This window comes from Calliphora vicina, chromosome 5, assembly GCF_958450345.1.
Source record: "Calliphora vicina chromosome 5, idCalVici1.1, whole genome shotgun sequence".
Classification (NCBI taxonomy): Eukaryota; Metazoa; Arthropoda; class Insecta; order Diptera; family Calliphoridae; genus Calliphora; species Calliphora vicina.
The window spans coordinates 98,786,283-98,811,402 of NC_088784.1; the positions used below are offsets into that span (position 1 = coordinate 98,786,283).

Sequence of the window (25,120 nt, forward strand, 5' to 3'; positions counted from 1 at the left end):
CATCATTAAAATAATATTTTAACAAAAAAACCTTTTTTAAAAAAATTATTTTCAAAAAAGAAAATTTTTTCATAAAAAAGCTTTTTCACAAAATATACTATTGGCAATGTTTTGTTACCACAAAAAATCTCTCTTTAATTAAAAAGATTTTTTGACCATATTCGGTCAAATTAATATTTACCCATAAAAGCTGTTTCAAACAAATTAATTTCAAAAAGAATTGATTTACAAAAATACTTTTCGTAGTAAATATTTTTTTTTAAACAAAAAAAAAATTTGTTTAAACAAAATCTATTCTAAATATATATACTATACTAAATCTATTTTCCCAAAAAGCTTTTTTAATTGAAAAAAAATTTTCGTAAACATTTTTTTACAAAAAAGCTTTTAGTACAATATATAGCTTTTTCACAAAAATCCCAGTTAATCCCAATAGAATTTTTCCACAAAAAAATGTTTTTCTTAAACAACCTTTTTAACAAAAAAAAAAGGATTTTCAAAGCTTTTTTTATGTAAAAAATGTAATCAATAGTTTTTCATAACTAAGCTTTTTCCCAAAAAATTCTGTTGACAATGTTTTTTAGCACAAAAAATGTCTTAATTATTTTCACAAAAAAAGCTTTTTTAAAAATATTATTTGCACAAAAAAATTTGATTTACAACAATATTTTTCACAAAAGCTTTTAATGCAGTATATATGTATGTATAAAGCTTTTTCACAAAAATAAACAGTTTTTGCTAAAAACCTTTTTAGCTCTAACAAAAAGCTTTTGTTGTGTAAAACAATTTAATAAAATAATTTTCATAAAAAAGCTTTTCCACCAAAAAACTTTGTTTATCCAAAAAAGTACTGATTTTCCAAAAAATAAAAACTTTTTACAAAAATAAAACTTTCAATTTTTATTATATACAAAATATTTTTGCAACAACAGTACACCACGTATTCCGCTCATCTACATATACTTCACCTTAAAGCCCCCTGCCAATTCTCTCTACTATAACATGACACTTACTTTCGATAAAACGTAAAATTCGTTTTATTTGCTTCTGCCGCCTTCTCTAGTTTAATTAATGCAAGATCATGTTTTGCACACAACACACTCATGCAGCTTTTAACTGTCAGTTACTATCACAATATTTTTTACAACATTCCACCATTACTGCAAAGGAGCATCCTTTTTTTTAAGAGGCTTATAAAAGCACGAAAAAGGGCAATATTAAAATTTATACATAGAATTTAAAAGGATTTAATTTGTTTTTCTTGTGTTTACTTTAAAGACATTAAAGAGTCACAAATGTTTTATGAAGCGTAAATGAAATTTACGGCAAATAAACTATAAAATGCAAAAATATACAAATTGATTTTAATGTTTTTTTAAGACGCAAAAGAATTTGGTAATTTTCTGCTACTTGAAAAATTTGGCTTTTAAGATATAACAGTAAAACTTAGTTAAGATGGACAGCAATGTTTTCGCAAAAAACTTTATTCAGCCAAAAACTATGTTGACAATGTTTATTTACCACAAAAAAATCAATTTTCAATTAAAAAGCTTTTATCACCACAATCGTTTAAATTAGTTTTTTTTACAGTAAATCTTTTTTCACAAAAAACTTTTAATACAAAAAAAGCTTTTGAACAATATAAAACTTTTTCACAAAAAAAAACCATTTAGACCAATAAGCTTTTATTCATAAAAACTAGTTTTTCCTAAAAGCTTTTTTTTAATTCAACGAAAAGCTTTTTTCATGTAAACAATTTAATAAAAAAATTTTTCATAAAAAAGCTTATTCACAAAATGCTAGAGTGGGTATTAATTATGCAGTAAATTGTATTAGGAAACAAAACTAAAAATGCCTAAAAACGAGTTGAAATAATAATAATTAAAAAAATACTTGTAATTTGTTCAAACTTCTCTCTTTTCATCTCTTAACCATACCCCTAAAATCCAAATATATTTTAGTATATTACCACTTTTGTGCTAAACTCCACTCACTTTTACAAAACTTTTCCCAATACTATTATGTATCTGCAAAAACTTGGACTTGTACAAAATAAAATTTGAAGCAGGAATAAGAAAACACAGGAAATAACATTTTTTATGACCCATATTTCCATATTAAGAAAACATTCTTTTTTTGCTCCATAAGGTTTTAATTTGTTTTGATATTTTTCTTCTTTCGCCTGAAATCAGAAAATATTTTTAGTATTTTTCTCTTTTTTTTTTTGGAATAAGAATCCTGCCTAAAGGATAAACTTTTCCATTTTGATGATGGATAATCATACATACATACATATATAAAAGAAAAACTATAGAAATAACAAAATATTTATGTGATTTCTTGTTTTCGTCAAATAAAAAAAAAAAACATCTTCTATCAGTTGTAGGTCTTTTAATATGGATTATGTGCAAAATGATGGAAAGAAAACCAGCATAGGGAGTTTGTTATGAGATTTGTAAACTTTGTAAAATAATTGAAAGACTTTGAATATTTTCATGATTTTCATACATTTTGTTTACAAAATAATGTGGCTAAATAGTAAGGCATCTAAATTATTCACTTTTTCTGTTGTTCGAATATAACGAACAAGTCAAAGACCACGCATTAATTCTTTCCGGTTTAGTGGTCACTTTTCTAACCACATTTTCTAGAGTGTTTAAAAAATGTTTAGTGACATCTATTGGCATTTTGCTAAACAATTAAATTTGTATAAGTCATCGTTTAAGTTTTTTGGCAAACCTTTGGCGTCAGGTTGCTCTGTTTAGATTAATATATTAATTTGAAAATATTGTAAACCGCAGTTCTAAGAGATTTTCCCGCATTCAATAAAAAAAGTCAGAGTGTTTATTGTTCATCAAATTCAGTGTTACTTTGTTATTTAGGGTTTGTTTGGTTGGCTTATGCTAACAAAGCAATATTTTATACTATAATCTTTGATAAATAACGTAAGTAATAAGGTGGTTAGATTACTAACCACTGTGACTGAAATAGGTTTTATATAAAGTGTTTCTCTACATAATATTATGTCATTTTGTAAGTATGCCAAGTGTCCACATTTCCTTTGGGGCCGGGAAATACTTTGGGGATAAATAAGGAATACATCAAGGTTTCCAAAGCTGTTTTCCGTTTTCTCATCCCAGCTTTAGGATTTTAGAATATGTGGCCCAAAGTTGAAATATTGATTAAAAATAGCTCAAATTCCGAAGGTCGTAGTGGCGACATATTCGAAAAATAGGACATGTTTTTTATATCAAAATGTTCATCGTAAATATACCTTATAGAAAAATATAAAATTTTAATATGTTCTTAAAGAAAGTTTTTTTCTTAATAAAAAAAGAGTCGTCTTTTCGCCCAAAAAACAGCAAAAATCTATTATTTTTTGAATTTTCAAATTAAAAATAATTTATTTTTGGATTCATAATTGATATTGCTCTGAAATTTTTTGTGTATTATTCTTAATTTAGTTGTCTAACTAACAAACAAAATTCGAGTCCATGCGGTCTAAAAGTACGCCCTTATATTTTAAAATAAGAGGACCAAGGTATGGCAAAATTTTTAAAATTTCAATTTTGATATTTTGTAGCACAAAAAGCATGTATTTTCAAGATCTTGCCGAAATCTTTGAAATTGGATGGGAACAAAAAATGGCACGTGTTTAAAAATTTTACATGAGTCCCCACATAGCGCCGCCTCTGGAGCATTGGTAGAACCCATTTTAATAGCTTAAGCTGGCTACTTTTATCCATGTCAAATTTTATCCTTTAATTCCAATTTAATTCCAAAAAATTGTGATTCTCGCCCTACTGTCAGTTGACTTCTTTCTGCACTAAACACGGATTTATCGGCAGTATTTATTTTTTTGTTTGCATTAAACAATGCATTTACCTTTCCAAAATAGTAATCGTTCAATAACTCAATTTTGTTTTTTTTCTTTGTGGCTTGACTGGTTTTTGAAATAAACGATTCACTTAACATGTATTTTGTTGTTGCCAGAGTTGGGTTTTTCGCCAACAGACTTAGGTTTTTGACAATTACATCTGGTCTTTATGCTATTGACTATTTAAGTACACATTATCTTTGATATAATTAAATAATAAAATAAACATATTTACATAAAAACTAACAAAGCTTTGAGTATTCAAAAAATAGAGAAATATGTAACATAAGACACCTTCAGGCTAAATAATTGAAATAATTTGTATAGCATGTCAGCAGCCTAACCGCCGCCTTTCTCAAGAATTTAATATGTATGAGATTTATTTGGAAAAGACATAAAGACATGAAACTAAACTAAAGTAAAAGAACAATAAATTATTATTTGTTTTCATCAGAAAAAAAAGGAAAAGAATTTAATAAATCTTGAATTTAAAACAAAAATCTGTATTATTAAATACAATTTGTTTCGCGTTTATATTCCCAAAAGTATGCAACAGCATGAAATACCTGAATATATGCTATACATTTGTTTATTTGTTTTATCATGGCTTTTAGTTTCTTGTTGTTTAGCATTTATTTTTTTTTGTGTAGCCTACTCTAGGGCATTAAGTTGTAAATATTTTAAATAAATACGTTTTCATAACAGTTTTGTATTTTGTTTGCTAAATAAAAAACCATACTATTGCACGAGAAACTTTTATTTGTTAATTTAACTGTAAAAAAGTCGATTTATTTTGGTTTCTTGTTGTGTGAAAGAGAATACTCATTCTGTGATTCTTGTTTTTATTTTAAATTTTTTGATATATGACAGTTTAACATTTACCAAGAGCATTTTAGAGTTGTTAGTTGATCAGAAATTTAGGGCAAATCATCCGAAATTTCAGTCTAGCTTAAACCTCTATGTGTTATTTTACTTCAGTAAACATTTTTATAATAAAGTTTCAAAACTAAGCGCTTTATCAGCTATTTCTAAAATGTATTTATTAAATTTATGACATGAATTATTTAAAGTTCTAAAAGAAAAATCCTTTTAAATATTTAAAAAATTAAAAACTTCATTTTATTTAAATTTCTCCAATTTGTAACTGCCACCAGCATTGGAAAAATCCTGTATATATGGAAAAAGTTGATTTAATATTCTTTTGCACTTTACTCTCATATTACACGTGAATACCGCTGAAAAGTTTAAATGTATGATGACTTTTGGCCAACCAACAAAAAACGAAAGAAAAACGGATTAAATGTGGCATGATGGTTTTAACATTAATTACTTTTGTCGTGAAGCTTTGCCAACATCTATAAAAAGAAATCACTTACACTTGGCTTGTTTAAAATGCTTTTCAAAAATTAAAACTAGGGAACGAATAACGTGTAAATGACATTTATTAGTTTTGGGTTTTTTTGCTCATTTACTTTTAATACTTAGCTTAGCATTGCAATGTTTTTACATGGGCAAAATAGTTCTTAAAATAATATATTTTATTATTAAAATATACATATTTCCAGGACATAGAAAAATACCAAACGATTGAGAAGTTCTTTACAATAAAAATTTAAATTTAAAAGTTTGTATAAAGGGTTATCAATTATTCGATTATTATTTTAATCGAATAAAAAATCTAGTGATTGAATGATTATTAAATTTTCCTAGATTATTTGAATGTACAATGAATAAACAAGTAAGAGTGTTAAATTCGGCTCTGGCGAATCTTGTATAACCACCATATATAGTTTGGGCCTTCTATGGGGTTTTGAATCAGTTGTGGTCCGGACTTTATAGAATTTGATAGAGTGATAACTTTCTTGAAACTTTAAATGACTTTGGTCGAAATTTATGTTAAGATCATTATATACACAGAGAATACAGTTCAGGAATGAATAAGTTTTTATTCTAAACTGAAAAATATTATTCAATCGAATAAAAAAAAATTATTTTTTTTCTCGATTATTCGAATAATTTTTATTCGTAAGATATTTCTTCGAGTAATCGATTAATTGGCAATTATAGATCGGATAAGTTTTTATTCTAAATTGAAAAATATTTTTCATTCGAATAAAAAATTTATGTTTTTCCTCGATTATTCGAATAATTTTCATTCGTAAGATATTTCTTCGAGTATTCGATTAATCGACAATTATAGAATGAATAAGTTTTTATTCTAAATTGAGAAATGTTATTAGTTTTTATTCTAAATTAAAAAATATTATTCATTCGAATAAAAACATTTATTTTTTTCTTCGATTATTCGAATAATTTTCATTCGTAAGATATTTCCTTGAGTATTCGATTAATCGACAATTATAAAACGAATAAATTTTTATTCTAAATTAAAAAATATTATTCATTCGAATAAAAAATGCATGTTTTCCTCGATTATTCGAATAATTTTTAATCGTAAAATATTTCTTCGAGTATTCGATTAATCTACAATTATAGATTGAATTCGAATAAAAAATTTATGTTTTTCCTCGATTATTCGAATAATTTTTATTCGTAAGATATTTCTTCGAGTATTCTATTAATCGACAATTATAGATCGAATAAGTTTTTATTCTAAACTGAAAAATATTATTTATTCGAATAAAAAATTCAAGTTTTTATCGATTATTCGAATAATTTTCATTCGTAAGTTATTTCTTCGAGTATTCGATTAATCGACAATTATAGAATGAATAAATTTTTATTCTAAATTAATAAATATTATTCATTCGAATAAAAAATTTATGTTTTCCTCGATTATTCGAATAATTTTTATTAGTAATATATTTCTTCGAGTATTCGATTAATTAACAATTATAGATCGAATAAGTTTTTATTCTAAATTGAAAAATATTATTCATTCGAATAAAAAATGTATGTTTTTCTTCGATTATTCGAATAATTTTCATTCGTAAGATATTTCTTCGAGTATTCAATTAATCGACAATTATATAATGAATAAGTTTTCATTCCAAATTTAAAAATATTATTCATTCGAATAAAATTTTTTTTCCCCGATTATTCGAATAATTTTTATTCGTAAGATATTTCTTCGAGTATTCGATTAATCCACAATTATAAAACGAATAAATTTTTATTCAAAATTTAAAAGTTATTCATTCGAATAAAAAAATTATGTTTTTCCTCGATTATTCGAATAATTTTCATTCGTAAGATATTTCTTTGAGTATTCGATTAATCGACAATTATAGATTAAATAAGTTTTTATTCTAAATTGAAAAATATTATTCATTCGAATAAAAAAAAATTTTCTCCCGATTATACGAATTATTTTTTTTTTTCGTAAGATATTTCTTCGAGTATTCGATTAATGGGCAATTATAGTACGAATAAGTTTTTATTCCAAATTTAAAAATTATTATTCATTCGAATAAAAAATGTATGTTTTTCCTCGATTATTCGAATAATTTTCATTCGTAAGATATTTCCTTGAGTATTCGATTAATCGACAATTATAAAACGAATAAATTTTTATTCTAAATTAAAAAATATTATTCATTCGAATAAAAAATTTATGTTTTTCCTCGATTATTCGAATAATTTTTAATCGTAAGATAATTCTTCGAGTATTCGATTAATCGACAATTATATATTAAATAAGTTTTTATTCTAAATTCAAAAATATTGTTCATTCGAATAAAATATTTATGTTTTTCCTCGATTATTCGAATAATTTTTATTCGCAAGATATTTCTTCGGGTATTCAATTAATCGACAATTATAGATTGAATAAGTTTTTATTCTAAATTGAAAAATATTACTCATTCGAATAAAAACAAATTTTTTTTTCCCAATTATTCGAATAATTTTTATTCGTAAGATATTTCTTCGAGTATTCGATTAATCGACAATTATAGATTGAATAAGTTTTTATTCCAAATTTAAAAATTATTATTTATTCGAATAAAAAAAATATTTTTTTCTTGATTATTCGAATAATTTTTATTCGTAAGATATTTCTTCGAGTATTCGGTTAATACACAATTATAGATTGAATAAGTTTTTATTCTAAATTGAAAAATAGTATTCATTCGAATAAAAAATTTATTTTTTTCCTCGATTATTCAAATAATTTTCATTCGGCACAGCCAATAATAAAAAGAAGTCGGTCATCATTTGTGAAAATTATGAACTTAAAAACTTTTTCATTGTATTCCAACAAAATTAAAATTTGATTGCTATTTACTCCTACTTCTTTTGCAATTTTTTGGTTTTATACTCAGAGTTCAACACATTGTTTAAACTAAAATCTTTCTATAGTCCATGTCTTTGTCTTAAATTGAAAAAAAATTGTTAACAACCACAACCTCATGCAACTGTAAGGAATTTTCTTTAAAGCATTAACATTCTTGCAAAGTACACACACCCACATACATTTCATATTTGAAAATCAAATCCGTAAATAAATCCCAGCGGGAAAAATATGTAGTAAAGAGGCCTTCCTAAAGGCCTTATTTTGCAGATACAATCACACCCAGCCGTATTGCAAACTCGTTTAAATTTTACAAAGCATGTCATTGGGAGCCAAGGCCTTGCATAGTCGCTTCTGTTACAGAACTAATGGAAGGTCTATTAGAAGGTCTTCCATAGAAGGACTGTAAAGAGACCCTTACAGTCTGATTTTACAATGCAATTTTGAAAATTCTTAGAAGGAGACGCAAAGCTCTTCTAGAACATATTCTGAAAGAAGGCTAAGTGGAATGAGTATCAGATCTTATAGATTGTGTTAACAGGTCTTTTAGAAGGCCTACAAAGTGAAGTCCTAGTATTTTTTCCAGTTGGGATATTGTACTTGCACATAGTAAATGTGTCTGTATATATGTCTTTTATAAGCCATATACCAGATTTAGAACTACTTAAGTATGTCAATATTATTGTGGTTTATATTGTACATTGGTATTTATGGTCGGTATGACATATCTCTGCATATATGGACCATTAGAGGATGTATAATGTAGAAAATATTTCACATCAAAATGTTGAATACACATCAATTTTTAATGTGGTGTTTTAAAAGTGTTTTGAAGCACAGAAGAGATATTTTTGTATGTGCAAAAATGATGGGTACTTTTGGAAATGATGGGTAGTTTTGGTGCAACTAATACTATTGATACTAAGTAGTTTTTTACTACAAAAAATCTGCTACTATTATCACTATAGTTTAACTAATATTACAGTTAACCAGGTCTATGAAATCAGAGTTTGAGAGGAAAAAACCTTCATCGGTAGAAGAATAGAGTAATACGGAATAATAAAAATTACTCAAAATAATCATACATACGAGTGTTGTTTTTGTTTTCACATAGTTTTTTCTACTAATACATTCTCACCACTTAGGTATTTGACAACTGAGTTAGGTCTTTGACAGAAGAGTTAGACATAGAATGGAAACTCTTCTGCCAAAATAATCATACATACGAATAAAAATAATTCTAAATATATTTTTTTATTCGAATGAATAACATTTTTCAATTTAGAATAAAAACTTATTCGATCTATAATTGTGGATTAATCGAATACTCGAAGAAATATCTTACGAATAAAAATTATTCGAATAATCGAGGAAAAAAAATATATTTTTTATTCGAATGAATAAAATTTTTCAATTTAGATTAAAAACTTATTCGATCTATGTATATTTTTCGATGGTTCAAACTCAATGGCTAGAAGCTAGAAGACAACATTCATGAATAGGTCACTGATACAAGATTTTTCTTTCATAAAAGACAGGTATTAAAAGATTTATATTGATTCATGGTTAGATGACACTTAAGGGATAGAAGACAAATTTGAAAATCATATTTTTAAACATTTGCTTTTTTAGTAGCTGAATTGATTAAAATAGTAACACAGATATTCGTGATGATGCCTTAAAACTTCAACAATTTATTTATCAACCTTAATTAAAACATCAAAAGCACTTCGCTAGCACTTTTTTCTAATTTAAACACTTATTTCCTTATACCCTTTTTCTTCATCTCCAATTTAGCCTTTTCCTCTGCCAATCTCTTAGCTTCTGCTGCATCCGCTTTTGCAATTTTAGCCATTTGTTTTTCATGCTCCTTTAGCTCTCGAACTTCTTGCAAGTTCATGGGTAATACAGTACATTTAAAATTATTAGGAAATGCTTTCTCAAGCCGTATGAAACGATTGCCCACACAATAATACCAGGGTAAACATGCTTCAAAGCGTATGCGATCTTTAGGCCAATTTTTAAAGTATAAATCTTTTTTCGTTATCTTCGCCATCTTGACACCATCTAGATCACGCCAATGGGCGATGATGTGTTTGGATTGCAGAGGTTTTCGTTGCCAGGATTTATGAGGCGTGTGCTGGTAGAGCGACCAAGCAGGAGTTAGTTCCCAATAGTTGCTGATGTCGCTATTGGGATAAAAGCGCATTTTTCTGGGTTTTTGAAGATGTTGGGAAAAAGCAATAAAAAGTTAAATAAAAATTTTAATTAATTTTGAATTTGATGTTATGCTGGGTATACACGATACTATTTTTCGTACTAATCGTAGTATGAGTTGAAGTACGATTTTGTGATAGACCTTACTACAAATCGTACTATTTCCTTTTAAAAAAATGACAAGTAATAAAAATATCACAAAAATCAAAAATTTTTGATTTTCATACTTTGTTAGTACGACAACATGATACACGTTACTAATTTCATACTTATACGATTTATCGTACGACTTATCGTAACGTGTATACCTAGCATTAGAATGAAACAATATTGACAGTAAACTAATTTATTTGTTAACAAGTAAGAGACCTATAATCGGCTGTGCCGAATCTTATACATACATATATCCTGCAACAAATTATACTTTAAAATAATTTTTTTTTAATATTTTTAGGTAAACAAAATCTAAATTTTTTTTTTAAAAATTTTTTTTCGAAATATTTTTTTAAAAAGTTTTTTCCAAATTTTTAAAATTTTTTTTTTTTAATTTTTAATTTTTAAAAAAAAACGAATTTTGACAAAAACATTTTTTTATGAAAAAAAATTCAAAATTTTTTTTTTAATATTTTTAGGTAAACAAAATCTAAATTTTTTTTTCGAATTAGTTTTTTAATTTTGTTTAAAAAGTTTTTTCCAAATTTTTAAAATTTTTTTTAATTTTTTTGGAAAAAGAATTTTGACAAAAACATTTTTTTATGAAAAAAAAATTCAGGTTAAAAAATATTTTTCCCGATTTTGACCCATTGCAGGTCCAACTTACTATAGCCTTATATACATCGTTGCAATGGACTTTGAAATATCTATCATTAGATATCCATATTGTCTATATTAATGACTTAGTAATCCAGATATAGATCAAAAATAGGCCAAAAATCGAGATTGTCCCGGTTTTTTCCTTATATCTCAGCCATTTGTATGCCGATTTTTAATAGTAACCGAGTCGGAAGAATTCCTGATAGTTATTTGTGGGCTACGAAAAGTAGATTTCAACAGACAGACGGACATGGCTATATCGTCTCCGCTATCTATAACGATCCAGAATATATATACATTGTTGGGTCGCAAATGAAAAATTTGTCGCAATTGATTAGTCGATTGCTTTTGCTAATATTTCAGTTATTTAAGACAAATTTTGCTGATTTTCCATAACAAAATTCTCATGAAAATATCTAATAGGTTACCTGGAGTCTTCGGAAAACATAGTTTAACCAACAGATGGGCATTGCTAAGTCATCTGTTCTATATATAAAGATTCAGAAGAAAATTTTTAACGATCTCAAATGAATATTGTTTAAACTACAAATGGAATAAGTGCTATAATCCGGTTATAAAGCAAAATGATTTGCTCATTGAGAAGTCGGTCAAGACCGAGCATATAACACCCTAATATGCTCGGTCTTGACCGACTATACTTTCTTACTTGTTTCAGGTTTGATTTAACTTGTCTTTATTTTGATATAATATATTAGTAATCTCTGTAGTATATTGTTACGAAGTGGCATTAACGATTTGAATTTAACAATCTGTAACGGTTGCTTGCAACATTCATCATGTTTTTAAACATTTCCAGTGCTCGAAACTTCTACTTATCAACAATGTTGATAACAAGCTGTTATTAACATTATTTGTGGGTCTGAGACCATTAACTGTTAAAGCTGCTAACATTAATATTAAATCTGCTAAATGCTCTAGTAATAGAACATTCTACTTTTGTCTGTTATAAGATAGTTCATGAAATTACTAGAAGAGTGGCAGCGGTTTGCATTCAATTTAGTTTATCATAGGGGCTGTTAGAATTAACATCAACTGCATTACCATGGTATTATTTTACAATATAAAGTGTGTCAATTAAGTGTGTGTATTCCTGTGAATTTGTATAAAAACACAGAGTGACTATTTAAACTGTTGTTGTGTAAATTTGAATAAATAAAGAGTTGTTACAATTTTAAACTACTAAACTGCTTTTAAAAGTATCACGTTTATTTAAAATAAATAAACCATAATTTTTAAAAGGTAAAATCATAACAATATATTTCAATTCCATCCAATCACTTTGACACTTTATTTCATTTAAGAAATTCTTAAAATAAATCAAACAAAACAAAATTCCATTTCCAAAATTAAAAATTCTGAAAAAATAAATTTAATAAAAAATGCGTTTCTATTCTCAAGCTAATCCCTACATTTACTCCGAATTGCCCAATATTTGGCAGCTATATTGCCAGCAGCCATATTTAAACTGGCATCCACAAACACAACAATCCAAACATTCCTTAAATCACTGGCGTGATTTGGAGGCAGCTTTAATGAAGAAAATTCTTAGCAAAGATTTATTTATAAACAATTGGTTAAAAACAAGAATACGACCAGGAGCAAAGCTGAACATTTACTATGGCTCGGGCATAGAGTAAATTCTAGCAGTGATTCTCAGAAAGAAAGAAATTTAAAAAAAATACAAGAATTCAAATCGAAAGATGTGGGCAAGAAACCAAAACAACAAAGGAAGTTAAACTAAAATGTTTGAAGAAAAAGCAAAGCTGTCGAAGAGAATAACAGTTTGTACAATATCTTCTTAAAGCAGGATGTATGAATTCTCTGTAGGGAATATTGTCATAAGCTAGTTTTTCTTTTGTAGTTTTATTTTAAACAAAATTTAAGCTGTTTTCTTTTTTACACTGGATAATTTAAGATTGCAGTGAAAAGTAGCGGGGAGTTAGAATTTTGTTTAAAATTATAAACACTAGCAGGGGCAGATTTTTTTGTAATAAAATATGTAATGTTTTGGTATATATTTAAACAAAATTTAAGTTTTTGAATGAATAGATTTTGAAGTATTTTCAAATAAAGCGAATAGAATTTGAACCCGTGAGACAACAAAATATTTATTTTATTTTAAGTGTTATCTTTATTTTAAATTACATATGTATCGGTTTTTACAGAAAATAAAACTTTTTCACAAAAAAATCTTTTTTTGCAAAAAGCTTTTAAAGAGCTTTTATCACAAATAGGAAGTGTTTTCACAAAATAAAAGCTTTTTTCACCAAAAATCACAAATAGTATTTTTTGTGAAAAAAGCAAAAAGCTTTTATCGCAAATTGGAAGTATTTTCAAAAAAAAAACTTTTTTCAACAAAAATCACAAATAAAATTTGTTTGATGAAAAAAGAAAAAGCTTTTAAAATAGCTTTTATAGCAAATAGGAAGTATTTTCACAAAAAAAGCTTTTTTCACCAAAAATCACAAATAGTATTTTTTTGTGAAAAAAGCAAAAAGCTTTTATCGCAAATTGGAAGTATTTTCACAAAAAAAGCTTTTTTCAACAAAAATAACAAATAGTATTTTTTTGTTGAAAAACGAAAAAGCTTTTAAAAGAGCTTTTATCGCAAATAGGAAGTATTTTCACAAAAAAAGCATTTTTCACCAAAAATCACAAATAGTAGTTTTTGTGAAAAAATCAAAAAGCTTTTATCGCAAATTGCAAGTATTTTCACAAAAAAAGCTTTTTTCAACAAAAATAACAAATAGTATTTTTTTTCTGAAAAACGAAAAAGCTTTTAAAAGAGCTTTTATCGCAAAGGAGGTATTTTCACCAAAAAAAACTTTTTTCCACAAAAATCTGAAATTGTTTTTTTTAATTCTAAGTTGATAACAAATCTGTTCAGATTCACTCTTATACTATATATTTGGTTTAATTTGCTGCAGCACCCAACATTCACAAATCAGTGTCTTTAAACTAAATTTCTTTATTAACATCACTGCTAAACTATAAATATTTTTCTTAATTTTAGTTTAAAAAGACTTTTTAATAAAAAAAAGAAAAGAATCAAAAAGAAAATAACACAAAAATCGTAAAAGCACCACAACATGTGACTGACAATAAGCAAAGAAAAACAGCAAGCAAGCACTTTCAGTATCTAAAAAAATTTAAAAATAACTGCTTTAAAATATAAGCAAAGCAAACAGTAACGCACAATTTAGTATGAATGAACAAATAAAATAAACTCAATAAATAAATGTTTCAACACCAAGTGCAACAACTAGAGCAACACACCTAAAACAAAACAAAATAAAAAATAAGCAACTTAAAGAAACCCCAAACAATATTCTAATTTATGTGTCTTTTAGATGTATTAAAAAAGCCGGAATGAATGTATGTGTCACCTTGCAACACTAACAAAACAAACCAACCAAAACCCCAAACCCAACAAAAAAATATATTGAAAATTTCAAACCCCAAATCCTTAAAAGCACAATTTAAGTAAAAAACAAAAAATAAAAGCCCTACAATTAAATCAACAACAGCACCTGCAACATTTTATTGCTACAACTTTATTATTAACAACACTTCCCGTTCCCGAACCCCAGCAACACTTCTTCTTCTTCTTATTCTACTTCCCCTGCAACTTTTACACCCGCTTGCAAGCATTTTTTGTTTTGTGTGTTTCTTTTTGATTTCATTGAACACATTTTTTATAAAACGGCCGCACAATTGCACACAATTATTACCATAGATATCCACAACGCTATTACTACCGTATGGAGCGTGGCACCGGCGGTGGTCAACAGCAGCAACACCAACAACAGCCACACCACCAGCCACCACCACACCACCAACAGCAACAGCAGCCCTATTATCAACATACACATCATACGTTTATGACCACCTCCGAAGAACACACGACGAGCAAGTCTTCGTTTGATAATCCCGCCACCAAAAAGAAGCCACCCAAACTGAAAGCCATCAATCGTTCGCTCTCCATGGCCATTGACAACTATGAGGGAGCCGTGGGTGGCGGCCTGGGGATGGGTGGTTTGGATGATGCATCGTTGATTGTGGAGCCAGCGATAATACATCGTTCGGCCTCGCCGGTTGCCGTACGCTCTGCACCACCGCCTCAGACCTTAGCACTTCCTTCCTCGTTGCATCCGCACGCGTCTGGCAGCGGCGGTGGTGGTGGTAGTGGCGCTGTGTCACCAGCTTTATCTGCACGTCAATATCAACAGCAACAGCACCTACACACTTTTCAGCATATGGCAGCTCAAGCACGTCAATTTAGCCAGCAACAATCGCATGCTAGTAGCACCAGTTCGCCCATTTCGCACACGGTTAGTCCCGTTCTGGGGAGTGGCAGTCGCGGCGAACGGGATTCATATCATCACCATCAACAGCAACAGCTGCATCAGCCGGACATTTTTCTGGTCAGCAGTAGTAGTCTGGCCGAGAATGTGGCCGGCTCAGCGCGTGGTGTGGGCGGCTCAACGTCGCCCATACAATTCATTGATGACTATATGCTGCCGCCGACGACACACCGTCAACTGCAGCAGCAACAACAACAACATGCTGCCACTCACCCCTTTAAGAAATCACAATTTCGTCGTTCCGACACAATTGATGTACATCCGGCTTCTACTTTTCAGATGAAGAAAACGCATTCGTTTCATGCGCCTCCCGATGCTGAAACCATAATGGATCCCCTGCTGCTAAGCGCTATGGGTCAACCGAATTCGGCCTCTTCATCGCGACGCACCAGTTCAGTGAGAGGAAATTTTCTGATGCCTGGACATGCGTCGGCCAAAGATATCAGTCGTTCACCTTCGCCCAGCAGGCGAGGCGCACGATCTCATCGTTCGCTGCACGATCCCTCACGCCGACCCAGCGCTAAGCCTGAGTCGGTGGTTGACTCACAAATACGACATCCTTCTTTGAACGATGATCTGTTGGAACCTTTAGATGGTCGATCCAATCTCTTGGCGCCCACCAATTTATCACTAGATAATGAACTGTTCGTGGAATCTAGATCACGCAGTAATAGCCATACAAAAATGGAAGATGTCGGCCTAACGGAGAGAGGAACTATAAGAAAGACATCGAGTTCTTTTGAAGATGCCACCCAGGGCATGGTAACACATGTGCCGGCGAATACCACCAGTAGTTTAAAAAAGCGAGCCGACCATCATGCGCACTCCTCCCGGCAACATAGTTCCCACAGTTTGGAATTGGATGGTAGGCCCTCTACATCAGCGGCAGCAGCAGCTGCTGCCACACACTCTTCTCTGCATTTACATACGGCTGCTGCCGCTGCCACAGCTGCATATCACTTTAAGCGTGGCACCAAACACGGCCGTTCCCTCTATCTCTCACCCAACAATCTGGAAGAGGTGCAGGTCCATCATCGCCCTGCGGTCATGGCGGCAGCCGCTGCTTTCGGCGGCACCAATGCCAGTGCCGCGAGCATAAAACAAGCCAAGGCTCTGCACAGTGCCAGCATGCGCCTGCGTACCTATCGCGAAACGTTGAGTGCGACGAAAAAATCGAAAAGTTTTATCGGTGACAGTGCGTACCCACCTCCGGTAAGTGTGTCCAATGAATTTGTGGAGCTTACCTCACCCCACCGACGCAACAGCGGCCGTGCTCTGGCCAGTTCGACTACCTCAGGCGGAGCTGCCACCATCGAGGACATCAAACGTAGTCCACGTCCCGTCTCGCTGAGCGCCACCGCCATGGCTGTGGCAGCCACCACCGCTTTCATGGAAGACAAAGAAAAACGTCCATCATTCGAACGTAAACCATCGCTCACCTACGAAATAGGCGACGCTGCATTCGAGCAGGTATTGCGGCCATTTCATCACAAAGCCACCACTGGCCTGGGAACACGTAAATCCTCTCTAGCTACTTCTCACAAAGCTCTAAAAAAGAAATCTCTTTCAGATGAAACCGACGAAGACGAGGAGGCCGATCGCAAACGTAAGCGCATTGTTTGCATTGTCATGACCGTATTCCTGTGTCTCGTCTGTGCCGCTGTCTTTGTCGTTATTATGACGCTGACACACTCATCGACCCAGTCACATCCACACAGTCATCATCATCATTTGACGACAAAGAAGACGTTTACGTACAATCGTGATGTGCCAGTACACTACAATGGTAAATGCATCATAACATTTCTTATTTGTTGTTGTTTTTATTGTTATTTTTTTGTAAATTTTATTTTTTTGTTACTATTGTTGTTGTTAACTCAACAATGTTGTCGCTTAGTATTTACTTCCTGTTGTCAAAAGGATGGTTGGTAATTGTTTGTGACAGGAAGAAGATGTGGTTGCAATATGATCAACGAGAGTTTGTATGATAAATGTTTGTATGCTTGTAAATTACATGTTTTATTGATGAGATGAAATTGTGCAATTGATATGCATGATATAAAAGAAATTTTTTATTTTTGTCGTCGTTGCGACAACAAAATGCCTCATGTGAAATTTTTAATTTTTGTTTCGACCATATGAAAAGTTGTTAATAAGTTCTACTTGTTGGCTCATCAACGTTGTGTTTGGCGTACTTTACAAGCTGTGTAACAAAAATATTCTTCGTTTTTTATTTTTTTTTACTTTATTTTTACATTCTTTACATGAAATGTGAAAATAAAGACAATATTTTCAACTCTATAATGAATTATTTAAATAAATACATGATACATATGAATGTAAATAGTAAAATAATAATGTAACTATTAGGTTCTATTTTGCATAATTTTTTTATTTTTTACATCGTGTAATCATTACATTTTTAACTTTTTTTCATACTTTACATGGTGTAAATAACAAGAAATAGAAATGTTCCGAAATATTAGTAGTAGAACCAAAACGTATATATATCCTGGGTCCTTCTGTTTAAAACACTATAGATCCCAAACGAAAAAAAAGCTAGCTGACTGAAATACTCTCTGTTGACAAGTTTGTTTGGTATTGAAAGTGGTCAAGATCGGTCCATGATTTCACCTAGATCTCATACAAATGTCCCAGCGGTAGACTTTTTGAGCAGTCATAAATATGTTTATTTTCGTTTATTTGTGAAACAAAAATTATGCCAAAAAACTGTTTTTGTTAAAAAAAATCGTGTTCAAAAATATTTCCCGATTTTGACCAATTGTAGGTTCAAATTACTATAGCCTTATAAACATCGCACAGTGGCGCCTGTAGAACAAGTGAAGTTGCAAAAATCAACCTCTTTTACAGTAAATTGTCTAACGATTTCAAAAATATTACAATCAGATTTTTGGTTCAGATTTTCAGTTTTCAAAAAAACAGAAAATTTTTAGGTAATTTTTATTGAAAACTATGTAACTGATCGACATTTTTTTTGATTCTTTTGATAGATATATTTATTAAGAAAAGAATAAACAAAAATTGTACTGTTTACTTTGTATTTGTCCAGGTTAATCAATATTTACCAACTATAAATTTTTTCAATATTTCTCAACTTTGATGAAAAATAAAAAAAAACTATCAATTTCTATATTTGTCATATTTTCAAAATGTGTTCTTTGATTATTCCTTTACCTAATGCAAAAATTTCCAGCTGCCCGTTCTTGCCCCATTTTTTGCTAGAGGTAAAATTTTGAAAATATACATGGTTTCAAGAATGACATATGACCAAAACATATTTTTTCCAAAAAAATTTTTTAATATTTTCTGGAATAATTTTAAATCATAAAAGCCTTTAAAAAGAAACATAAAAAATTTAAAAAAAAAACATTTTATTTTATTTCCCGTTATATTGATTTCAACTTTGCTAACCCATAACTCTCATTTCAAACTCTCATTTCATAGGCTGATCAATTATCTATCATATGCCTTTTAAATTTTTTGATTATCTCATTTGGTTCAAAAGTTATGATTTTTGCAACGAAAAAACTCAAATGGCGCCACTGTACATCGTTGCAATGGACTTTGAAATATCTATCATTAAATATCCATATTGTCTACATTAATGACTTAGTAATCCATATATAGATCAAAAATAGGCCAATAATCGAGGTTGTCCCGGTTTTTTCTTTATATCTAAGTCATTTGTGGACCGATTCTCGATTTTAAATAGCAACCGAGCCGGGAGAATTCCCAATATATTGATGATTCAATCATGTTTGTACGTTATTTGGGGGCTACGGAAAGTTGATTTCAACATACATATATAAACTTCACTATCTATAACGATCCAGAATGTATATACTTTGGGGGATCGCAAATGAAAAATGTAGAAAATACAAACTTATTTACACCATGTAAATAATGTATTGAGTGTATGACATAGAAATGCGGGAATTTTAAAATTTGTTGCTTTTAGATATTTTGAAACATTTGTACAATATAAATTTATTCAAAGTATTGGCCAGTGTTAGCTATGACCTTTTACCATCTTTCTGGCAAAATATGGAATCCGAACCAAAAGAACTGCTCATTTCTTGAAGCCAATTACAAATCAAGCCGGGCTTCACATACGATCTCTTACGCTTCGGGTTATCGTAATGGATGTAATGTAATGTTTAACTGTTACAAAAAATAAAAAAAATCTTGATTTTACAAAATTTGTTAATTTGATACATTATTTACATGACTGTAAATAATGTATTATATCATAAATATTACAAAACTATACAATTTCTACATAAATATGAAAGCTTTTACTAATTTTCTGGAATTTTACACAAATTTTTTCTGTTTTTACACTATGTAAACAATGTAAAATATACATGCAATTAAGTAAAATTTTTACTTTAATATTAAAATTTAAAAAAAAAAAATTTTGATTTGTTAAGTTTATACATTATTTACATAACTGTGAATAATGTATTATATCAGAAATATAACAAAATTGTAAAATTTTTACATATCTATGAATGCTATTTATAATTTTCTTAATGTTTACACAAATTTTACTTATTTTACATTATGTAAACAATTGAAAATATACATGCAATTACGTAAAATTCATTAAAATGTTTACTTTAATATAAAAGTGTTGATATTTTTATTATTTACATCATGTTTCTAATATGATCAATGTGTAAACATTATGTAAACAATTGAATATTCATTAAAGTAACTGAATAGCCTTAAATAAATAATAATAAATTAATTAATTAATGTTAACATTAGTTATTTGCAATTATTTACACCATGTAAATATTGTATTTTGTAAAGAAAAGAAAAAAATTAAAAAAATCTAGATTTTACAAAAATTTTTCATTTTATACATTATTTAAATGAATGTAAATAATGTATTGTATCATGAATATTACAAAACTATAAAAATTTTACATAAATATGAATGTTATTATTAATTTTCTTAAATTTTACGCAAATTTTACATTTTTTACATTATGTAAACAATTGAAAATATACATGGAAATAACAAAAATTCGTTTAAATTTTTAATTTAATATTAAAATTATGATATTTTCAATATGTTAACACTAAAAACCTCAAAATATAGAAGTAAAATTTTAAATAAATTAGTTATAAAATAGAAACATATGCCCAATTCACAATTGATGTCGTAGTGTTGTAGCATTGTATGTCTAAATATTTTTCAAAACAAAAACAAAACATTAATAAAAAAATTAGGACATACAACGATACAACGCTACGACACCAATTGTGAATTGGGCAATAGTGTCATATATTTTGATATTATTTACAGAATGTAAAGAAAATCTTAAATTAAATATTATAGTATAAAATAAATTGAATTACAAATGTTTTCAAATTTTAAATATTTCCCAACATGTTGAAGTTATTTCAATTTGCATAATATTCTCTAAATTGTATATAATATAAAGTAAAAAAATATATATTAGATAAAATAACTCAAATTTTGCCAAAACTAAAACTTTAAAATAAATTTTCATTTGAGTTTTCTTTAAAAAAGTAACATTGTTTACACCATGTAAATAACTCACCTACTTAAATATAAAATTTATAAATTTTCAACAGATTCCCTTCACTATAATTTTGCTGTCATAAGAAAACTGTCACAGTTTTCACAGTTTATTTGCCTCAAAGAACTAGCTAAAAGAAAAACTTTTTCTTCAAGTGGCGTCTATTAACAGCCAAAAAAAAAACAAACAAAAAGAAGCAGCTACCATCATCTACTCCAAGCAATTTCTACAGCCACTTCAAAACTGAAATGTCATTTACAAAAACAGATATTTCACCCAAAAAAACCAACGTACTTTTTTTGGGTGAAAGAAGAAGTAGAAAAATAGCAAAAGCGTCAACAAAAACTATAGTTGAATTTTAAACATGTAGAAATGGTTTTAAAAAATTCATAGAATTTATTTGATTACGTTTAAAACAAATATTTGCACAAATGTTTTATTTATGGAAGAGGGAGCAACATGAAAATGTTGTCAACTATTTTGTTCATTTTTGTAATTTTTTTTTTGTTTTACTTGACAAATTTCATTTTTGTAAAATACCACTGTCTGCTGCATTGCAACCATATTTTCCCTTGGAAACATAAAATCGTTTTCCATTTAAAATTTTTTTGTTTTTGTTTCTGTTTCAATATCAAGATGTATCGGTGAGTTTGTGGAAATGTTGTGCGATTTTTATTTTTTTTGTTTTACGGTCATCAACTACTACGTTTTTATATGTGTGTAAATGTATGTATGTAAATCTAAATGTGTGCGTGTGTTGGTTTATAATTTTTTTTATATTTTTTTTTTGGAAAACGCGTGTGTCACTGCAAACACTATTGATGTTGGTAAAATATCTGCACAATGGTTATTTGAAGGATTCAAAGGACAACATGATAGAAGGTCACATAATCATGATTGCCTAGATACCTCATATAGACACACGCTTTCACAAGTTTACATACAATAAACACATTTTTACATACACTGCAATTGTAGATAGACTGTCAACTAGGGTGGACCTTGTTCTGGACTTTACGATTTTCGATGCTATCAAGTTCCAAAATCGTTCTGTCATCTAAAAACCAAAAACTGAAAATTTGAACCAAATAGTCAAACTCTATTTAAAACTGATTTTCCAATTTCCTCAAATTTTCAGTTTTTAGATGATGTTGAAAAATAAGGGCCATCCTAACGAATATACACGAAATTATAATATGTGTATGTAATTTTACACATACTTACATGTATGTACATAAGTATGTATGGATGTATGTTTACACTAAATATCCTTTTTACTGCTTTAAATGACATACACTTTCAAAAAGTGGAAATTTATAGCTGACACCAACTAGTTTTCTAAAATGAAATGGAACAAATCTCTCTCCGTTTAAGAGAAATATTTTCTGTATAGATTAAATCTCTCTTTATTATAGAGAGCAACTATTTTTATAGAATATTTGTTTCTTAAATAAAGAGAGAATTTTTTGTATAGAAAATTTCACTCTAAAATAAAGAGAGAATTTTTATGTAAATAAAATTTCAATCTTAAAAAAAGAGAGAATTTTTCTATATTCAAAATGTCTCTCTTGAAATAAAAGAGAATTTTTCTATACACAAAATTTTTCTCTTAAAAAAGAGAGATTTTTTTTATGTATTTTCTCTATATTTTAAATGTCTCTCTAAACTAAAGAGAGAATTTTTCTGTGAATAAAATGTCTCCTGAATAATGAGTGGGTATTTTCTTTACAGGAAAGATCCCTATTTAGAGAGACATTTTTTACAGAAAGCTCTCTCTTATTTCAGTGACACATTTTCATTATAGAAAAATTCTATCTTTTTTAAGAGAACAATTTTCTCATTATTCTTTACAAGCAAATTCTTTCACTTAAAATAAAAGAGAATTTTTCTATATAGAAAAGTGTTCTTTTAAAAAACAGAGAATTTTCTCTTTATTCAAGAGAGACATTTTCTTTACAAGAAAATTCCCTCTTTTTTAAAAGTAAAAATTTCTATTCAAAAAAATTCTCTCTTTCTTAAGAGAACAATTTTCTATATAGATTTTCTATTTAAGAGAAAGAATTCTCCTGAATAATGAGAAGATTGTTCTCCTAAAAAAGAGAGAATTTTTCTGCATAGAAAATTTTACTCTTAAAAATGAGAGAATTTTTTTGTAAAGAAAATATCTGTCTTGAATAAAGAGAAAATTGTTCTCTTAAAAAAGAGAGAAATTTTCTGAATAGAAAATTTTACTCTTAAAAAGAGAGAATGTCTCTCTTGAATATAAAGAGAATTTTTCTATAAAGAAAAAGTGTCTCTGAAATAAGAGAGAGAGAGATAAGAGTACAATTTTCTATATATTTTCTTTTATTTTAAGAGAGAATTTTGTAAAGAAAATTTTACTCTTAAAATTGGGAGAATTTTTTTGTAAAGAAAATGTCTCTCTTGAATTTAAAGAGAATTCCCTTTTTAAATTAGACAGACATTTTCTTTACAGAAAATTCTCTGTTTTTTAAGAGAATAATTTTCTATATAGAAAAATTCTTTTTTATTTTAAGAGAAAGAATTTTTTTGTAAATGTCTTTGTTGAATAAAACAAAATTGTTTTCTTAAAAAAGAGAGAATTCTTTTGAATAGAAAATTTTACTCTTAAAAAAGAGAGAATTTTTTTGTAAAGAAAATGTCTCTCTCTCTTGAATAAAGAGAGAATTTTTCTATAAAGAAATTGTGTCTCTGAAATAAGAGAGAGAGATTATGGAAAATTTAGGATTTATTTTTAGCTGGTCCTTTTACTTTTTCCCTATTCCCAAGGTAACATTGCTGGGTTATAAATAATCTTAGTGGTGGCCGTATTTTTCTGCATGCTCATAAAATTTGTGTACATGGCATTGAAGGTGACAATGTTGATGATGTTTTAGACATATTTGGAAGTCACCTCACAGTTCCATGAGCAAGTGTTCACAACATTACAGCAAATGCATTGAAACTACAATTTACAAAACAACAATTTATTATTTTTTTGTTTTGTTTTGTTTCTTTTTAGTTTTAGACTCAAATACAAAACAAAAAGTGCAATTTTTCTAGTGAAAATTCCATAGAGTCAACAACATGAGCAAACTGTAATGAAAAATTGTCCAAAAGAAAACGAATGGTTTAAAAAATGAAATGAAAAAAAAAACAAGAATATTTTTTTAACATTTTAAAGTGGCATTTAATTTAAAAAGAAATATAATGCTTTAGTATGTTAGACATAAATAGCTGTATTTTTTATAATTTTTTTCTTAATTTTTAAAGAATTTTTTGCTAACATTTCTCTTTAAATGAAAATTTTTTTTATCAGGCCGCAGAATTTTTGTTCTTTTTTGTTCTGAGAAGTCCTTTTACTGACAACTTTTAGTCCATTGGTTTTTGTGTTATCCTCCACTTAAATTGAAACCTTTTAACAGCTTGCTGAGTGTTTTTAACTTCATTTCCAACAAATTGAAATATCAAAAAAAAAAAAAAAAGAGTTATCTGTGTGTGTTACAGCAAGTAAAGGTTGTTAAAGGAACACGGTTAAATGTTGGTGGTAGTAAATAGTGGTTATGTAGAAAATATTGAATTTTTTATATTAAATTTAAAAGCCCGAAAGTATGCTTTGATTTTTTGCCTTCCTTTGTGTTTTGGGTTACAATTGATCGATTGCAGATATCTTCTTAATGAAACTATATAGAGCCAATGCTGACGTGTTTCTAAGTTGATATGTATTTAAATCGTAGATAGAATCGTAGTGGAAATCTATTGGTGACACCAACTAATTTTCTAAAATGAAATTAAAAAATCTCTCTATGTTTAAGAGAAACATTTTCTGTATAGATTAAATCTCTCTATATTATAGAGAGCATCTATTTTTATAGAATATGTGATTCTTAAATAGAAAGAGAATTTTTCTATATAGAAAATGTTTCTCTTAAAAAGAAGAGAATTTTTCTGTAAAGAAAATGTCTTCCTTAATTAATGAGAGACCTTTTGAATAAAGAAAATG

General features: G+C 28.5%; 2 protein-coding genes across 4 annotated transcripts in view; one reads left to right on the forward strand and one right to left on the reverse strand.

The window, feature by feature from the left end:
• LOC135960733 (mucin-5AC-like) overlaps window positions 1–25,120 on the forward strand; it is a 431,448-nt gene that overhangs the window by 395,902 nt on the left and 10,426 nt on the right. Inside the window, exons 1-2 of one of the 3 annotated variants that reach the window (XM_065512101.1) lie at window positions 14,672–17,060; window positions 17,115–17,330. The exons of 1 other annotated variant lie outside the window; for it this stretch is intronic. In XM_065512101.1, coding sequence (XP_065368173.1) covers window positions 14,942–17,060; window positions 17,115–17,330 — 2,335 coding nt within the window. In that variant the 5' untranslated portion in view covers window positions 14,672–14,941. Of the gene's footprint in view, window positions 1–14,671; window positions 17,331–25,120 lie in introns of those variants that run through there. One more of the 3 variants, XM_065512100.1, reaches the window with a different exon arrangement.
• Window positions 9,794–10,445, reverse strand: LOC135962529 (uncharacterized). Its single transcript, XM_065514509.1, has one exon. It carries the CDS (start codon window positions 10,336–10,338, stop codon window positions 9,889–9,891), a length of 450 nt encoding a protein of 149 aa, XP_065370581.1. The 5' UTR covers window positions 10,339–10,445; the 3' UTR covers window positions 9,794–9,888.